This window comes from Marmota flaviventris, chromosome 3 (genome assembly GCF_047511675.1).
Source record: "Marmota flaviventris isolate mMarFla1 chromosome 3, mMarFla1.hap1, whole genome shotgun sequence".
NCBI classification, from domain to species: domain Eukaryota; kingdom Metazoa; phylum Chordata; class Mammalia; order Rodentia; family Sciuridae; genus Marmota; species Marmota flaviventris.
In genome coordinates, this window is record NC_092500.1 from 91,708,199 (window position 1) to 91,728,563 (window position 20,365).

Here is a 20,365-nt window from a genome sequence, read left to right on the forward strand (position 1 = left end):
ATTCCATATATTTTTTTTGTCTGTTTGTCCATAGTAGAATGAAAGCCCCCTCAAGTACAAACTTTCTGTGTCATTCATCTTTGTCTTCAGAAACTTTCAATATTTCAGGAAAATAGAACATGCTTAATGAATGCTTATTGAATTGACAGATCAAATAACAAAAGCCAATACCTGGTTTTTCAATAGGTATTTCAGGTGGAAATCATACTTTTTGATTACTGTTGAGAGGCATTGTCTGAAAAGGAAAAAAAATACTTAATTAAAATTGGGTGGAAAATTTTATCTAGTGTTTTCTTTAGCACAAATATTTATCACAAGTTGTGTTTGGTTCATTATTTTATAAAAAATAGGGTATAAAAGGGATTACCCTTTATATCATTTTGAAAATATTTTTGTAAGTGCTATATAAAATTGTATAACTTGACCGACTATAAATATATGTGAACATTTTATCACTCCAAAAAAGTTAGGACAAATTAACCAAATCTTTCAAAGATTGATCTTCATATCAAATAACTGTTAATTCAAAATGTGAGTTGCAAAGGCGTGATCTTATAAAATATATATCTGGTGTTGGTCCCTATTCCCTAAAACCCTTAGAATATTTGAAGTGGTAAGTATCTTTTTGTATGCTAATTAGTTGACTGTTGGCTGGAACCCCTGGATATCTTCAGGATAGAAACTGGAAAGACCCAAGCAGAATTAGAGGGGCTGAAGGTTAAGCTGAACACGGATGGTCAATAATTCAATCAATCATGGCTATGTAATGAAGTTTCCATTAAAGTTCAAAAGGACAGGGTTTGGAGAGGGTTTTCAGATGACTGAATACCTGGAGATTTCTGGACATTACTGTACCTGGAGAAGGCATGAAACTCTGCTCCCCACCCCAATGCTCTATGCATCTCTTCATTGCATCCTTCTTAAATATCTTACAATAAACTGGTAAATGTGATTCCCTGAGTTCTGTGAACCACTCAAGCAAATTAGGCAAACCCAATAAGGAGACTGTGGGACCCCAATTTATAGCTAGTTAGAAGCACAGGTAAAAAGAGCTGGGGCTTGCTGGATATGGTGGTGCAAGCCTATAATCCCAAGGGCTCAGGAGACTGAGGCAGGAGGATCTCGAGTTCAAAACCATCCTCACAAAAACTAGGTGCCCCACAAAAGGGATTCGTAAGAAGACAATGGTAAACACTAACATCATGAAATGTTAAATATGAAAAATCTTATAGAGAATTGCATTTGGAATTAATGGCATGTATTTATAATAGTAGTGTCTTTGATACCAAACCTCTGTTTTTTTTTTCTTTCCTAAGCTTCTCTTATTCCAGCTTTATCTATGTTTAGTTGGAATATTCATGATTTGAACAGCAATTCTTGTGGGTTTCATTCTTCAGAACGTGTTCCAAAACATTATTAACTTTATCTTCTTATTTGTCCTGAAAAACTCCTAATTGAATTGAATAATGAGTAGCACAAAATAAAAACACAGCATTAAAAACTAATCAATATGCTTTACAGCAGTGCTTCCTCACTCTTATTACATTATCCCGTTAGTGGGATTCCATCTGTCAATTCAAAGAAAAACTACATAGAAGATGTCAATGGAGGGGTAGAAAAGCAGTGGTGCATTTTCATATAAAACCTATTTCTAAAATTAAAAATCCACCTGAACTGCACTGATTTCAGCACTTAACTTTAAGGTATGGTATCTATTTTACAGAAAAAGTACTAGAAAATAGTGATGTTAAGTGAAGTTCCCATCTTCTAAAAGGTAGTTGAGTCATAGAATAAACAAAATATAAGCTGCTGTCTAGCATTTGACTTTCTGATGACACCATCAAGTGGGTTGAGAAAGGCAGGCAGAGCAGCACCGTCTCACAGAAGGCAAAGTCCCACACTGGCCTTAAGGAGGGCGTGAATAGACCTGCACTAGATAACACTGAAGAAATCTAAGGGGCTGAGTTTGGAATATAAAGGAAGTAGAATAAACACTCCTTGAGAGTTAGAGACTTGGTTTTAGTCATGGCTGCAACATTCAATCTGTATGATAGCTAGCAAAACTTTTCAACTTTTTTTTTTTTTAGTTTCCTTACCAAAGTAGCACTGGGAGGTGGCATCCATCAGATGGTGGTTCACTGCTCTTGGATTGGAGGGAAAGAGTGAAGGAGTTAAATCTGATTCTAGGTAGTCTCTGGTAGGTTTCCTTTATGCCTTACCAAAGTAGAACCTTTTTTTTTTAACCCTGTGGACACCTGGACAGGCAGTGGCAGGTGTAAGACAAGAGCAGAGTGAATACATCCTGGCTTTGACCTTCTTCTCATAGCCTCTGCCTCTTGCCTTTTGGTATCCCACCAAGCCAGTTCAAAATAATGCCTTGTCTCCTAAGCATTCCCAGTTTTAAAGAATTTGTCACATTTGATTTCTTTTTTTTCTATATCTCCTCACACCTGCCATTCCTGGAAAATTTATTTTATAAAAAGGAAACTATAGCCTTTGCTAAGGTGCTATATTGACAGTTAAAATACTATGCTGACCCAATCCTTATAATTAGTTACAAAATAAAATTTTGAGTGTGAGCTTATGTGTAATGTCTTTTCTAGTCTTAGCCATTCTATAATTTTATACTGTGAGGCTGAAAATTTTGGGAAGGGAAGTAGAAAGTGGGACACACATGGAAAACACTCATAGCTTAATGAAAAAAACATGGCCTTTGAATATTTCAGATAGATCTGAGTTTACTCCTGCCACTAGTGACCTGAGTGGCCTTGGGAAAGTTATTTAACCTCCCCAAACTTCAGTCTGTTTGGTTTTGAAGTAGAATAATATGCATTATTCTGGGATTGGGGAAAGGCAGAAATTAGAGGAGATAATGCATGCAAAATATATAATAACTCCACAAAGTGATGACTATTATTTTATATCAGGCTTTGCTCTAGAGATTTATGAAATATATTTCCCACAACACATTTTTTGCTGGTTCAGCTCAAAAGAATTTAGTTACAGATATAACCTGACTGTAGCAATTTAGCTTCCTAATAGGTCTATTCTTCCAAATAATTCATGCATATATTTAGTCAAAAGAATCAATTAGGGTATGTTCATTTCCTGTCAGTTGGGTCTTCTGATACGAATTTACTCTCGTCTGTTTATGATATACCAATTACATTCAGGGAGCTCCAGAATTTTAAGTAGAGGATCTTGACTTTCAAAGTATGGAAATTCAGTTTTACAAAGAGCTTAGTGACACATGCATACCCAAATTCACAAAATGAATGAGAAAAAAAATCCTTGAAAATGTAATAACCAGCAGCAGAGATATTTTAAAATGAATGTTAGATTGTTCTGGAAGGTGTTAGCAGCCCTTCAAATATATCTGAAAAGCTGTGAAGAACAGATAATTATTAACAGAACTTGCCAAAGGGAGACATCTATTAAAAGTACAATAGCTTCCATGGTACTAGTGAAAGGACACTCTTTACAATCAACTGAAAAATATTGCGATTTGGCATGTGAGAACTCAGAAAGCCGTCTTGGAACAGAAGTAAAATGTCTTACCTGGATACTTTCCAAATGTGTGTAAACTCTAGAAGTTGGTTTGGGTGAAACTGACAGTGGTCGTCTTCATTCTGTAGACAGCAGGATATATTAATATTTATAGAGTGAATAGGAATGAGTGCCAGATAAAAATAGGTCTGCAACTTCCTGCTGTCATTTTATTCACCTCTGTTGATAACCCTCATTCATCATTTTTATGCTTTTTCTTAAAGACTCTCCTTAACTGTACAAGCCTTCTTTTCAGTAGTGAAACAGAAAGCTGAGCTTAAGTTGAGGCTAAATTGAGAAGACAGTTGAAAAACATCCTGGCATCACCAAGGTCAAACATAAACTTCTACTAGTGTGTAAAAAGGCAGGCTTTTAGTCACCAATTCTTCCCACATAGGAACTTTCTCTTCTTTTTTTTCCTTCATTTAGGGCAAGTGTGCATGCCATGGCAATCTAAGATGATATTTGGCCATGTGGGGCAGTAGACAGACAGTAAATTCCTCCATTTTTCAGCATCTTACCACCAAAATGTCAGCATAAGAAAGCTTTCTCTTTCATGAACAATATATTATGCTAATGGGTGACAGAATATAAGTATAAATTCTGGGACACATCAATTGCCAGTTTATTTTCAGTCCTGTGGCCCATATGCATACACAAACACACTATCACACACTCACCTAAATTCTTTGACTAGCTTTTTTTAACTAGGTATCCATAAAACTATATAACTGTGCAGATATAATATAATATACTCCATCATAATTGCACTATTTGACCACACGGTGGGTGGCAACAAAGTTGAAAGCTGATAAGTTCTTTATTGCTTGGGTATATGTAATCTTGTGTGTCTCCAGCCCTATTTTAATATTTTATTTAGAGACAGGGTCTCACTGAGTTGCTTAGCACCTCACCATTGCTGAGGCTGGCTTTGAACTCTCGATCCTCCTGTCTCAACCTCCCTAGCCACTGGGATTACAGGCATGCACCACCAAGCTCGGCCACACACTTGATTTTGAAATTGCCTATTAAAGTTTCTGATGAAAAACATCAGAAATCTGTATGTGGCTAAAGGTCAAAAGCGAATCAATTTTTATGATTTTTTTTTGTGCGTGTGTGGAAGAAGCTAAGTTACTTGGAAAGAATGAGGTTATTAGTATAAAACAATGCTGTAAGTGTATGGTTTTAAAGAGAAATACTTTGTAGAGATGCTAAGGAACTTGGAGTGTGAAGCTTACTGTAGAAATTTACATAGAGAGTCATGGATGTATGCAATGTATGGGGATAGCTAAAATAGAAAGTGTGACAGCAATAAGATAATTTCTTTATATGTGGTCGAGAAGGCCACACTTTATATTGTTCAGCAAAAAGGGAGGGAACTATAAAGACAAAAACAGTTTAAAAAACAGTATTAAGTTTAGAAATGTAATATCTTAGTATCCAGTACTTCCCCTCTTTCAGAAGGTAAAATCAAAGCATGTATATAAATAATATAAAATTTAAATTGTTATGTATTGAAAAACAAACTTAAAATATATACATATGTATAGTTATTTGTATCTTTCTGTATATCATACTTACATTTATTGTAAACCCATCTTATTTGGTTTACAGAAATATCGTGGGGTGGAAAAATAAGCCTTTGTTGTATTGCTATTTACTAAAACTATTTTGTTTTTATTTAAAATTTCTCAGAAGTGTGGAGAAGAATTTCAGCAGCTGGATATGGAACAAACTGTGTGTTTTACTTTTCTTCAAAGCTGAAGACCATGCCTTGGTCTTAAGAAAAATGTCAAACCTGTATTTTCATCTAAAAATTCTGTTGTCATAATTGTTCTGTGAATATTCCCTTGGAGCTAGAAGCAAATCTTGTTTTTATGATTAGTATCTACAATGTTGGCAACACTTTTGATCAACTTAGAGAAAGATAAAAAGAGAGCAAAAACTTAAAAAGAGATTCAGTCATTTACATCACATCTAATCAATGTAGGAGTTTTAAGATTTTGAAATCAAGGATGGTTTCTAAAGCCCATCAAATTGCTAAATGAACAGTCTCTCAGAACAAGAATTAAATTGTCATATTTTAGTATAATATAATCAAGTTTCAAATAGGGAAGGCATCTAAGATGAATTGAGCTTGGTAATGCCTTTCATAACTATAAAACACTAAAGTATCTATTGAAAGGCAATGATGTTGATAAATTTAGTCAAATGATAATAATTATTACATTTCTATGTGAAAAAGTACCATAAATCTACTTTTATAGTTTTACTAGAGCGACAATATAATTGTTCACAAATGTTTAGCTTACAGTTTAAATTCTGAAAATCAGGAGAATTTTGACAACATTTTGAAAAGTAGCATTGAAAACATATCTTTTTATGATGCCTATGTTAAAAACAAGGGTCAGATATTTTAAATATGGTAATTCAGACACTGAAGAAGAATCAGAAGATGATAAGCTGTCTCAGTATATTAAAGTGATTAATATAGTATCTAGATTCTACCCCAAAACCTTTATAAAGTCTGCTTTAAAATCAGGCAATTGAGGGAGGAGGTAAAGGTTAAGAGTAAGTACTGAGGATTGAATTGGAGCAAACTGAATTCTATGTATTTATAATTATGCCAAAAGGAATCCTAATATTATGTATAACTAACATGAACTAATAAAAAATGAAAAAGGCAATTATCCTTTTGTTTGTTCATTTATTTTTGTCACATATTTGCCCATGAGAGTATAATTTATCCTGCTTTCTGTGTATTAAAAGTTTAAAGAAAAAGTATTATGTATCAAAATTGTTGACCTATCAGCAAACACCATGATTGCTTTGATTTGGATCTGAGTATTCCTCTAAGGCTCATGTATTAAAGACATCATCCCCACAGTGGCATTAAAGGAAGGTGGAATCATTAAGAGGTGGGGTAAAGTCAGATGTTTATAGGTCTCTGGAGGAGTACACTTGAAAGGTATTGTCCTCAGTATTTTTTTTTTTTTTTTTGCTACCTGTTTCCTAATGAGATGTCAGATTTTTGCTTCAACATATGCTGCTGTCATGATATGCTGCCTTGCCATAACATCAAAAGCATTAGGTCCAACTGATCATGGGTAGAAACTCTAAAACTGTGAGCCAAAATAGGTGTTTCCCCTTTATAGGGTGACTATGGCATTTGTTATAGTAATGGAAAGCTGACCAACAGAAAACTGGCAGTGAGAAGTGGGGTCTTTGTTGTTGCTATATACTTGATGATGTGGAGAAGCCTTTGGAATTGGTTTACAGGAAGAGTTTGGAAATATTTGGAGGAGCGGGCTGGAGAAAACCTAGCATGCTGTAAACAGAGCTTACCTTGTATTTTGCTGTGGGCTCAAAAACCAGACTGCTGATGGGAGTGCCAAGAGTAAAGGTGATGCAGGTGAGGTTTCTATTGGGAAGTGAGGACTATTGGAAACTGGACCAGAGGCTAAATGTTACACCATGGCAATTAATTTGAATGCATTTTGATCATGCTCAGATGCTTTGTGGGAGACTGAGATCAAGGGTGGTAGACGAGTTAACTAACAGAGGAAATTTCAAGGCAGCCCAGTATTCAAGCTGTGGTGTAGATATTACTGGCTACCTTTAACTGGATTTATAGTAAGAATCAGGAGAAAAGAGAAACATCAGAATGACTTGAAAATTTTGCAGCTTGGCCAGAGAAGGGATGGGTATAAGTTTTGGATAAGGACTGTGTGGTTATTGGCACCTACAAAAAGAAGACAAGCACTTTGTACCAGGACAATAGGAAGGATGTCTCCAAGATATCTCAGGAATCTGCAAGGCCACCCTACCCATTGGTAGGCTCAGAGATCTGGAAGTGTGAATTTCTTTCAAAGTCTTTAATTTGAGGAAAGACATCAGAGATAGACACCCTGTGCATCCAGGACCACCTCAGAATGACTTTCCAGTGTTAAGACAACAAGGTACTCAGAGCCCACCACAGCTAGTTTCAAATGGGTCCAGGTATAGTTCATGCTGGCAGCAGAACTTGGCATTGTCCACATGATGTTGTGGCATCCATTAAGATTTCAAAGGAAAGCTCTGGAGGCCAGGCAGTGTGTTACAGTGTTGAAGTCCCTGCAGTGGGGTGATTCATGGAGCTATGGGAGTGCATCCAAAAAGCTATAGTTTAGACCCTGAAAGGTAGAGATCCCAGCATTGAGCAGTGCCTGTTGAGGAAAGATCTAGGGAGTATGCAAAAGTTTTCCTAAAAGAGTACCATTGTGGGTGAACACAAGCAAGGCCGTATAGGTGGAATCCCATATCCCACCACAGGTTGTCCTCGATATAGGGCATGAAGATTCAGGACTTAATGTTTGCCCTACTGGGTTTTGGTGTTGATTTGTGACAATTCCTTTCTCTTCCCCTATTCCATACTTTTCAATGGTAATATTTACCCTGTGTCCTGTCCCATCATTGTATCTTGAAAGTATGTTACTTGTGTTTTGATTTCTCACAGGGGCTCACAGCTGAATTTGCCTTTAGTCTTGAAGAAGACTTTGGATTTCAACTTTTGAGCAATGCTGGAACGATTAAGATTTTGAGGATTCCTGGAGATGGACTAAAGACATCTTGCACTGTAAGATAGTTATAACCCTTAGGGAACAGCAGCAGAATGCTACAATTTGGATTTTTAGTGTCTTCCAAAGGCCCGTGTAGTAAAGCTTGGTTCCCAGGGTCATGTAATTGGGATGTGGGGGAATCTTTAAGAGCTGGGGCATAGTGGGAGGTCGTTTGGTCACAGGAGGTGCTGGGAGCCATTAGCCAAGTAGGTATGACAATTTCCTTGCCAGCGTACCCCATGTTGCTGACATGTTGCAGCGACATTGAATGTAGGTGACCTTGCTCAAGGACCAAGGCAGATTAGGGTGTTCCCGGTTTTAAGATAATCCTGTTTAGGGCGTTCCCAGTTTAGGTTCCAGGTTTAAGGTTTAAGATTATTCCTGCTGGGAATAGGGCGTATCCTGCTGCCTGAGTTCCCCTTGAGTTCTCACGGGATTCAGACAGTATATTTTGGAGATAGAAGCCCAGTGGAGGTGAATTTGGGCAGAGAACGTGGATTTCCCCAGAACGTGATTGTAGACGGCTGGTGTGAGTTCGGGAATAAAGAGTTGCTGTTTGAATCTACAAGCTGTGTGGTGGCTCGTGATTGTGTGCCCAGCCAGACTGCGGCATTTGTGCCCAGCCAGACTGTGGCATTTGGTGGCCCGTACGGGGAACTTCTAAAGCTTGGAGGTAAGTGAAATTGCTCGCCCCTGAGGAAGAGCTAAAGAATGGGTGACCAATTCAAAAAACAATGTGTTATTGTTTTGATTTATCTTGTTTTTGTTTCAAGCTGCCTATCCCTAGAAATTTCTCAGGCAAACTGGAAAAAATGGTTGACTAAAGGTTTGAAGTTTGTTGGCCCTGAGGAAGAGAAAATTGATACAATGATTTTTTATTCCGTTTTTGTTTCATTCAATTTCGGCTTTGTTTTGTGCTATCTTATTGGGTTGCGTTATCTTTATAGTAGATTAGAAATAAGTAAAAAACAAACCGAAAAGATGTTAAGTAAATTGTTAGAGGTTCAGACCATGGAGAAAGACATTTTAGATCAAACAAAAGAGAAGGTCTCTCGAGCTAGTCAGACAGAGGAAGAAAATTTAAAGGAAAAGGGGTTGTTAGGAAAAAGGCCACAACAGGAGGCTGTTACTAACTCCGTTTTATCACAAGAGGGCGTAATTCAACCAACAGCCCCACCGATGGAGACAGCTGAGTGGCCCTCAAACCCCGTAGTTGATAAATGGGATCCTGAGACAGGACCTCAAAGATTAGCATGCCCTGTACTTGAACAGGCAGGAGGGCAGCGAATTCACCGTGCATTAGATTTTAAAACAGTGAAGCAGTTAAAGGAGGCTGTAACAACCTATGGTCCCCAAGCTCCCTTCACGGTAAGCATGGTTGAGTCCATTACTAACTTGGACATGACGCCAGCAGATTGGGCTAGCATGTGTAAATCTGTACTAAATGGAGGACAATATTTGTTATGGAAGGTTGCCAATGAGGAATTTTGCACGGAGACAGCTAGGCGAAATGCAGCAGCCGGTTACCCTCAAAGAAATCTAGATATGTTGTTAGGAAAAGGACCTTATGAGGGTCAACGGCAACAAATTGAATATGATCCTGCTATATATGCACAAATTGCTGCAGACGCAGTTAGGGCATGGAAGACTTTACAAGGACATGGAGATTTACAAGGTCAGCTATCTAAGGTAATACAGAGAGCTAATGAACCTTACGCTGACTTTGTAGATAGGCTAATTCAAACGGCTGCCAAAATTTTGGGGGATACAGAACAAGCAATGCCATTAATAAAACAACTGGCTTATGACCAAGCAAATCGTTGCTGCAGAGAGGTTATTAGACCATGGAGACATGAAGATTTAAACACATATATTAAATTATGTAGAGATATTAATGAACAAGGGCAAGTCTTGGCAGCTGCAGTACAACAGGCTTTAGATGCCAGGCCAAAAACATGCTATGATTGTGAACAAACAGGACATTTTAAAAGGAATTGCCCCATAGGAGGAGGGTTTAACAAAAGTAGGTATCAAAGGAATAGAATACCGGGTATTTGCCCACGATGCCGTAGAGGGAGACATTGGGCTAATGAATGCCGTTCTCAAACCACCATAGAAGGTACTCCCTTATCAAAAAACGGACAAAGACCAGGTATTTATCCAAGATATCGTGGAGAAAGGCATCAGGCTCCATTGCCAAAAAACGGACAGGGGGGCCCAATGCTCCGGGGCCCACAACCACAAATATACGGGGCAGTGGAGGATCCCAGCAACACCATCAGGGTAGTGCCCAGGACACATTGTCCATTAAATCCCTCATCAGACAAACCCGAGGGAGCGCAGGGTTGGACATCTGCGCCTCTGCCAGAGCAGTATTAACTCCAGAGATGGGAGTTCAAATCATTCCCACAGGAGTAAAAGGACCTCTTCCCCAAGGAACAGTAGGCTTATTATTGGGACGTAGTTCATCTACATTAAAAGGACTTATGATAAGTCCTGGGGTAATTGATCCCGATTATGTAGGTGAAATAAAAATTATAGCTAGTTCTCCAAGAGGTATATCAGTAATTTCACCTGGAGATAGAATAGCACAGTTGTTAATAATACCCAGCCTACATAATAAATTTCCTAGTCATAGTGTAGAAAGAGGTTCCAGGGGATTAGGCTCCACAGGTGTAGATTGGGCTATGTTGTCTTTAAATTTAGATTCTCGCCCAATGCTAAAACTAAATATTCAAGGTCATGAGTTTAATGGGCTACTGGACACAGGAGCTGACCTTAGCATCATATCTCATCAAGAATGGCCAAAACATTGGCCATTACAACAAGCCACTCAAACGCTTCGAGGCCTAGGAGTGGCGACTAATCCCCATAGAAGTTCTATGATATTAGATTGGAAGGATCCTGAAGGATGTGAAGGAACTATACAGCCATATGTATTGGATCATCTTCCTATAAATTTATGGGGACAAGATGTCCTAGATCAATTAGGTTTGACGTTAACAAATAACATCAATCCTAATGCGCCCACTACTAGGGCTAGACAAGGCTTTAGGAAAGAAAAAAGATTAGGAAAACAAGGGCAAGGTATAGCAGCACCAGCACAAATAGATCAAGGAACAGACAGACATGGGTTGGATTTTCAGAAAGGGCCACTGAGACAATCAAAATTACTTGGAAATCAGAAAGACCAGTGTGGGTTCCTCAGTGGCCCCTGACTAAAGAAAAGACACAAGTAGCCCATGATCTGGTCAAACAACAATTAGCGGAAGGACATATACAACCTTCCATATCTCCCCATAATACTCCCATTTTTGTCATCAAAAAGAAATCTGGTAAATGGAGATTATTGCAAGATTTAAGAGCCATTAATAATGAGATGGTTATTATGGGACCTGCTCAATCAGGGATTCCTCAATTGTCTGCTTTGCCAAAAACCTGGCATGTTTTAGCTATAGATATTAAAGATTGTTTTTTTTCAATTCCAATTCATCCCGAGGATAGTCCACGTTTTGCATTTACTATCCCTGCATTAAATCATGAAGGTCCTGATCAGAGATATGAATGGAAAGTACTCCCTCAAGGGATGGCTAACAGTCCAACTATGTGCCAAATATATGTTAACAAAGCAATCCAGCCACTTAGAAATCAAAATCCTGAACTACAAATATTTCACTATATGGATGATGTATTATTGGCACATAAAGATAAAAACATATTGCTGGAATGTTATGCCACACTTACAAACTTATTAAAAAATTATAATCTAGAGATAGCAATAGATAAAGTACAATTAAATTTTCCAATTAATTATTTAGGAGTTCTATTATCCTCAACCATGGTCCGTCCACCAAAAATTCAAATACGAGTAGATCAACTCAAATCACTTAACGACTTTCAAAAGTTATTGGGAGACATAAATTGGATAAGGCCTTATCTAGGTATACCAACAGGAGAGTTGGGACCTTTATTTGATATTCTAAAAGGTCCATCAGATCCAAATTCACCCCGCATGTTAACTCCTAAAGCAAGAAAGGCATTAAAAATTATTGAAACATATATGGAAAATATGCATTTGGATAGAATTGATATAAGTTTGCCTTTATTATTTATTGTACTACCAACAAAAAATATCCCTACAGGAGTATTTTGGCAAGAAGGTCCATTATTATGGATACATTTATCTTATTCTCCTAACACTATTCTTACTAGGTATCCTGAGGCTGTAGGACAATTAATATTCAAAGGAATAAAAGCAGCGAAGGGAGTGTTTGGAATTTCTCCCAATAAAATTATTACTCCATATACTATGGATCAAATTGATGAGTTAGCTAATGAGTTAAATACTTGGGCAATAATCATGTGTAAATCTAATGTTTCATTTGATAATCATTTACCATCTAATCCTCTGTTGTCTTTTTGGTCTAAGCATCCTGTAGTTTTTCCTAAAATGACAAGAAAAACACCTATCATGAATGCTCCAAATATTTTCACTGATGGGTCAAATAATGGTACAGCAGCAGTAGTTACCCCTGATCAAACTTTTACATTTTTAGTACCCAAACAATCAGCTCAAAAGGTAGAGCTTAATGCAGTTTTACAAGCTTTTTTGATGTTTAAAGATTCTGTATTTAATTTATTTTCTGATAGTCAGTATGTAGTTAATGCTATAGTATCTCTTGAAGATGCTGGTAGGATTTCCCCTTCTTCTACTGTTTTCTCTTTGTTTTCCACTATACAAAGTCTAATCTGGGACAGAAAAGATCCATTCTTCATAGGACATATTAGGGCACATACAGGATTGCCTGGAGCCCTTAGTTTAGGCAATGATTTAGCAGATAAAACTACACATGACATACATATTTTCTCTACATTTGAAGAAGCTACAAATTTTCATAAAAGGTTTCATGTTAATGCTAATACTTTACAAAAGCGTTTTAAAATAACTAAGGAACAAGCCAGACATATAATAAAACAATGTCAAAATTGTGTGACATTTTTACCACAAGTTAATCTTGGAGTCAATCCTAGAGGACTGATACCTAACCATATTTGGCAGATGGACGTCACACACTTGCCAGAATTTGGAAAATTAAAATATTTACACGTTACAGTCGATACTTCTTCTGGATTTTTGATGGGCTCCCTTCATGCTGGAGAAAAAACTAAAGATGTTATAGCTCATTGCTTACAAAATTTTGCCCCTGTGGGCGTTCCTAAACAGTTAAAAACCGATAATGGTCCTGGCTATACCTCTACCTCTTTTAAACAATTTTGCTCATCATTTGGTATTACTCATATAACAGGAATCCCATACAATCCACAGGGACAAGGCATAGTTGAAAGAGCTCATCAAACTATTAAAACATACTTATTAAAGCAAAAAGAGGGAATTGGAAAGGGGTATATATCCCCCAAAGATAAACTTAAAATAACGCTTTTTACTCTAAACTTTTTAAATTTGGATTCATCAGGACTTAGTGCTGCGGAAAGACATATGTATCCAAAAAATGTACATAAGCCTAAAGTACTTTGGAAAGATATTCTAACAGGACAATGGAAAGGTCCTGACCCAGTGATTGTCTGGAGTCGGGGGTCTGTTTGTGTTTTTCCACAGGGAGAACAGCAGCCCATTTGGATTCCAGAGAGATTAACTAAAACAGTCTCTACAGATCGAAAAGAAGATGATTTGACTCAAATCCATAACAGCTGATATCCAGAACTCCAGCTTGGCCATTCTTACATCTGCGACAATGATTAACCAGGATGCTTTTTTCAATAGCTATTTTATTATTGCATTTTTCCACATCATAAGGTTCTATTTTTATTTTTTGAGCTCATACAAACCTATGTTAATGTTTTTCTGATCAGTTTTATTTTTTGACTGTGGAGTTTTTAAACATTGCAATGGAGATTTCACCTAGGTAAAGCTACAAGGCCTTTACTATTTTCTTATGTGTTGTACGTTTGTGTACACTCTTGTGTTTTGTGTTGTATGTCTGTATGTGCGTATGTCCATATTTCTTATATGAGGAGCGCTCATGAAAAAATGGATCCAAATTATTATTATTTTTTTTTTATTCACGTGATTTAAATGGTTTAATTTAAATTAGGTAAACAGCTGTTAAGGATTGTTTTTAAAGGTGGTTAACAGATCTGTTTGTTTACTAGTTTAAATTAGGTAAAAGGCTGTTAAGGATTGTTTTTAAAGTAGGTTAACAGATCTGTTTGTTTACTTTCACCTTTCCTTTTCATTATATTTAATAATTCTTTTCAGGATAATGTCTCTTTAGCATCATTGCCAGAATTCCTATATCCATCCCAGTGCCGGTGAAGAACTCAACAAGTAATGCTCAATCAAAGAGTCAACTTACTTTGGGAGGAAACTTACTTTGGGAGGAAATGGACATATTGATAGATTCCTCCGCTTTGAACTGCTTGCAGAACTTGCCTGGATTATGTAACTATCGTTTGGTGCAGCGAATTGTGGTAATGCTGGCATATCTTTGCTGATGGTGTCACTAGTGATGCAATTTTTATTTCCTTGCCAGCGCACCCCATGTTAATTGTGGTAGTGCTGACATATCTTTGCTGATGGTGTCACCAGTGATGCAATTTTTTCCCAAGGAGCCGTCAATTGGCTTGGTGTTGTGGCATTTCTGTATCCTCCTCCCTTCTGCTAGTGATGGTCTAAAATTTGGGGGCCAATGGCTTATGCTGGACCGGTAGTCAGTGACGGGTATGATTCAATTGCAGTGGTATCAACCTAAGACAGGAGGCTGACGCCTAAAGGTCAGTTTTCCGATGACGGGTAAGAACCATATGTTGAATTGGACAACCTACCAGGCACGGTCCATAAGCCACATTAACCTCACTCCCCCACTGGCACCAAGGCCAAATTTGGGGGCCAACAGAGGTGAGGCAAAGAACCTCACCCCCCACTGGTGCATAGACCTTTCCACAAGTATGGCTGTATGCTGGACCGGTAGTCAGTGACGGGTATGATTCAATTGCAGTGGTATCAACCTAAGACAGGAGGCTGACGCCTAAAGGTCAGTTTTCCGATGACGGGTAAGAACCATATGTTGAATTGGACAACCTACCAGGCACGGTCCTTAAGCCACATTGCTTGTTGTTTAATTAATCAGAAGGGGGGAGATGCTGGGAGCCATTAGCCAAGTAGGTATGACAATTTCCTTGCCAGCGTACCCCATGTTGCTGACATGTTGCAGCGACATTGAATGTAGGTGACCTTGCTCAAGGACCAAGGCAGATTAGGGTGTTCCCGGTTTTAAGATAATCCTGTTTAGGGCGTTCCCAGTTTAGGTTCCAGGTTTAAGGTTTAAGATTATTCCTGCTGGGAATAGGGCGTATCCTGCTGCCTGAGTTCCCCTTGAGTTCTCACGGGATTCAGACAGTATATTTTGGAGATAGAAGCCCAGTGGAGGTGAATTTGGGCAGAGAACGTGGATTTCCCCAGAACGTGATTGTAGACGGCTGGTGTGAGTTCGGGAATAAAGAGTTGCTGTTTGAATCTACAAGCTGTGTGGTGGCTCGTGATTGTGTGCCCAGCCAGACTGCGGCATTTGTGCCCAGCCAGACTGTGGCAGGAGGAATGCCCTTAAAGAGGATTTTGAGGCCTCCATCTCTTCCTCACTTTTTCCTTTTGCTTTTTGGTTCATGATAAGGTACATGGCTTTGCTCTACATGCACTCCTACCATGATGTGCTGCTTTACCACAGGCTCTAAAGTAACGGGGATAATGGATCATGTACTGAAACCTCCAAAATTGTGAAACAATTCACTTCATAAGTTGATTGTCTCAGGGATTTTTTTTTATTGCAACAGAAAGATAACAAGCGATACTGTGAGGTACACATTATTCTGAGATAGCAAATCAATGCCCATATCTCTCAATATTTTCACAAGTTTTTGAATGTTTAAATGCAAACTAGTTTTAATAAGGCCTTAAAATTTTCACTAGTAAATGACTGAAATATAATATTGTCTGTCACCTTAATTCTATGACATCAATAGCTAATACTTATGTAATGCTACCAAGGTCAGACACAGATCTAAGCTCCTCACTTATACTTCTCAGTTGAGTTCCCCTAATAGCCACATTGGCTAAATACTATTTATTATTTATAATTTTAGATAAAATTAAGGTACAGAGTATTGAATAATTTTCCTAAGAGTGAACATTTGAAATGGGCAATATGAGACCAGAGTTATTTCTTGAAACAAGATGCCAAATTAATAAATTAAATATTCCTCATTTCAAATGGTCAGAGCTAGGACTATGTGCTTTAAAATTTAGACATAAAAACAATTTCCACTGCCAATCCTTCATATTAGTTTCTATCAGTTTGTCCCTATAGCTGCTTCTCAAGGTATAGATACATTTTCTTTTGAAGGACATATCTTTGTTGAACTTCATTATATATGTGTGTGTGAGTGTGTGTGTGTGTGTGTGTGTGTGTATTTTTTAATTCTCTCTCTACTAGGATGTGAACACTAAATTTTAAAGAAGGTACCAATATGCCTTGTATTTTTTTTCTTTTTTTTTCCTTTTTTTATTGGTTGTTCAAAACATTACAAAGCACTTGACATATCATATTTCATACATTAGATTCAAGTTGGTTATGAACTCCCAATTTTTGTGTAGGCAGTGTTTAGAATAATTTCTACCACATGATTGGTGCTTAATTATTATTTGTTTGATGAAAAAATAAATTACCAATCTATACTATATGTTTTCTAGGATTCTGGATTTGAACTATGTTCATTAAACTTTTTTACTGTATGAGACAAGTATTAATATAGCATATAGAACACGTTTAACAAATAGTGCTTAAATTAGTCACACACATACACACGTAATATTTATGCTCATTCCTAAAAGTGAAGTCTTAAAGATTTTTATAAAATGTAATGTATTCTACTTTGGAATGTGATTATGAAAAAAAATTTAAAAAGAGTAAAAATTTGGAAAATGAAGACATGGAGTACCTTTCTTTTATCCTATGTAAAGGCTGCATTGCTCTTTAATTTGGAATGGGGGCCAGCTGGTTCTCCTGGTTGAGACTTGGTTGATTTTTGTCTACTATTCTAGTCACTCATGCAGAGCCTACTACATAAAAATCACACACTAAATACTTATTAAATGAATGGAAAGTACACAAATTCCTTTGCCTTCAGGCATATGATAAAATTTTAAATCACAGTTTCAGTCAGTGCTAGGAAAAGTTGTGGATAAGAAAAGGCATATATTTTTTCTGTTCCTAAGTTCTTGTTTCAACCAAGAGTTGACGTTATTTATTATATGAAGTAGAGAGATGGTTACTAGCAAAGTTACCATGAAGAATAAAAAAGAAGCATGTAACTTAATGATCTCTATGATTAAAATGACACATTAGAACAGGCCCTTTGGGTTACAGATACATACTATATACTCAATGATGACTTTGTGCTTGTCCTTGTACATAATGACAATGGTGGCAATGACAAGAACTCAAAGACACTGGATTGGATGACACTGTAAATTTTATGATGTACTACTTTTTTGTTTGTTTATTTTTAATTCTAATTTGTTACATATACAGCAGAAGTCATTACAATTCATATATCACATATACAGCACAATTTTTCATAACTCTGGTTGTATAAAAAGTATATCCACACCATTCATGTCTTCATTCATGTAGTTAGGGTAATGATATCCATCTCATTCCACCATCTCTTTTATCCCCATCCCCCTTCCCTTTCCCTCCCACCCCTTTGTCCTATCTAGAGTTCATCTAATTCTCCCATGCTCCCCCTACCAACCTGACTATGAATCAGCCTCCTAATATCAGAGAAAATATACTGCGTTTGGTTTTCTGGGATTGGCTAACATCACTTAACATTATATTCTCTAACTATCCATTTACCTGAAAATTCCATGATTTGACTCTCTTTTATTTCTGTGTAATATTCCACTGTGTATATATACCACATTTTCTTTATCCATTCATCTACTGAAGGGCAACTAGGTTGGTTCCACAGTTCAAATATTGTGAATTGTGCTACTGTAAACATTGATGTGGCTGTGTCCCTATAGTATGCTGCTTTTAAGTTCTTTGGGTATAAACCAAGGAGTGGGATAGCTGGGTCAAATGGTGGTTCGATTCCCAGCTTTCCAATGAATCTCCATATTGCTATCCATATTGGCTACACTAATTTGCAGTCCCACCAGCAATGTATGAGTGTGCCTTTTCCTCCATATCCTCGCCAACATTTATTGTTGTTTGTATTATTGATAACTGCCATTCTGACTGGAGTGAGATGAAATCTTAGAGTAGTTTTGATCTGCATTTCTCTAATTGCTAGAGCTGTTGAACATGTTTTCACATATTTGTTGATTGATTATATATATCATCTTCTGAGAGGTGTCTGCTCAGTTCCTTGGCCCATTTATTGATTAGGCTATTTGTTTTTTCGGTGTTTAGCTTTTTGTATTCTTTATATACCCTAGAGATTAGTGTTGTATCTGATGTGTGAGTGGTAAAAATTTGCTCCCAAGATGTAGGTTCTCTATTCACTTCACCTAAACACTAGAAAAACTAGGGATAATAGGAACATATTTCAACATCACAAAAGCTATGTATGCTAAGTCTCAGGCCAACATCATTCTAAATGGAGAAAAATTGAAAGCATTCCCTCTAAAAACTGGAACAATACAGGGATGCCCTCTTTCACCACTTCTACTAAACATAGTTCTTAAAACACTAGCCAGAGCAATTAGACATATAAAAGAAATTAAAGGGATGCGGATGGGAAGATAACTCAAATTAGCACTATTTGCTGACAATATGATTCTATATCTAGAAGAATTCCACCGGAAAACTTCTAGAACTAGTAAATGAATTCAGCAAAGTAGCAGGATACAAAATCAACACCCATAAACCAAAGGCATTTTTGTATATCAGTGACAAATCCTTAGAAAGGGAATGAGAAAAACTACCCCATTTACAATTGTCTCAAAACAAACAAACAAACAAACTTGGGAATCAACCTAACGAAATAAGTGAAAGACTTCTCCAACAAAAACTACAGAATGCTATAGAAAGAAATTAAAGAAAACCTTAGAAGATGGAAAGATCTCTGTTGTTCCTTGATAGGCAGAATTAATATTGTCAAAATGACCATATTACCATAAACACTATACAGATTTAATGCAATTCCAATAAAAATCCCAATGACATTCCTCATAGAAATAGAAAAAGAAGTCATGAAATTCATCTGGAAAAATAAGAGACCCAGAATAGCTAAAGCAATCTTGAGCAAGAAGAGTGAAGCAGGTGGCATCACTATACCTGAATTAAACTATACCACAGAGCAATAGTAACAAAACCAACATGGTGTTGGCACCAAAATAGACTGGTAGACCAATGCTACAGAATAGAGGACACAGAGACTAACCCACACAATTACAGTTATATAAGACAAAGGCTCCAAAATCATACATTGTAGAAAAGAGGGCCTCTTCAACAAATGGTGCTGGGAAAACTGGAAATCCATATGCAACAAAATGAAATTAAACTCCTATATCTCACTATGCACAAAACTCAACACAAGTGGATCAAAGACCTAAGAATTAAACCAGAGACACTGTGACTATTAAAAGAAAAAGTAGGCCGAAATCTCCATCATGTGGGATTAGGCCCCAAATTCCTTAATAAGATTCCTATAGTGCAAGAATTAAAATCAAGAATCAATAAATGGGATGGATTAAAACTAAAAAGCTTCTTCTCAGCAAAAGAAACAAATGAGTGACAGACTACTTTTGCTCAAATGACATTTTTCTTATTTACTGGCTATGAGAATTTTGAACCTTTTAATTCATTTCTTAACTTTTTAAGCACTTTTAATTATCTGATAGGAAAATTAGAGTATTTGTTACCTTCTTTTGGCACTTGAACTATTTTATCATTTTGAGCACTGAGAACAGTGCCTGGCACCTAATATAAGCATAGTATTTAGCTATTATTAAGCACCTATCATGCCCCAGACTTTGAAGTATATGAACAAGGCTGTGGAAAGCAAAACAAAATATAAAATTACTGTAAAAATTATATACAAAATCTTTGAGATTAGTGTGTAGATTCTAAATACAGTTGCCAAGTAAGTTGGTAGAATAAAGTGTGGGCTCTGAAGACTCACTGGCTTGTTCAAATCCA

At 37.0% G+C, this 20,365-nt stretch overlaps 1 protein-coding gene across 2 annotated transcripts in view; it reads right to left on the reverse strand.

The window, feature by feature from the left end:
* Nucleotides 1-20,365, reverse strand: part of Pik3c2g (phosphatidylinositol-4-phosphate 3-kinase catalytic subunit type 2 gamma) — a 352,426-nt gene that overhangs the window by 285,636 nt on the left and 46,425 nt on the right. For both annotated transcript variants that reach the window (XM_027955972.2, XM_027955971.2), the window contains exons 6-7: nucleotides 3,559-3,629; nucleotides 172-235 (exon numbers count right to left, since the gene is read on the reverse strand). In XM_027955972.2, coding sequence (XP_027811773.2) covers nucleotides 172-235; nucleotides 3,559-3,629 — 135 coding nt within the window. The remainder of the gene's footprint in view (nucleotides 1-171; nucleotides 236-3,558; nucleotides 3,630-20,365) is intronic.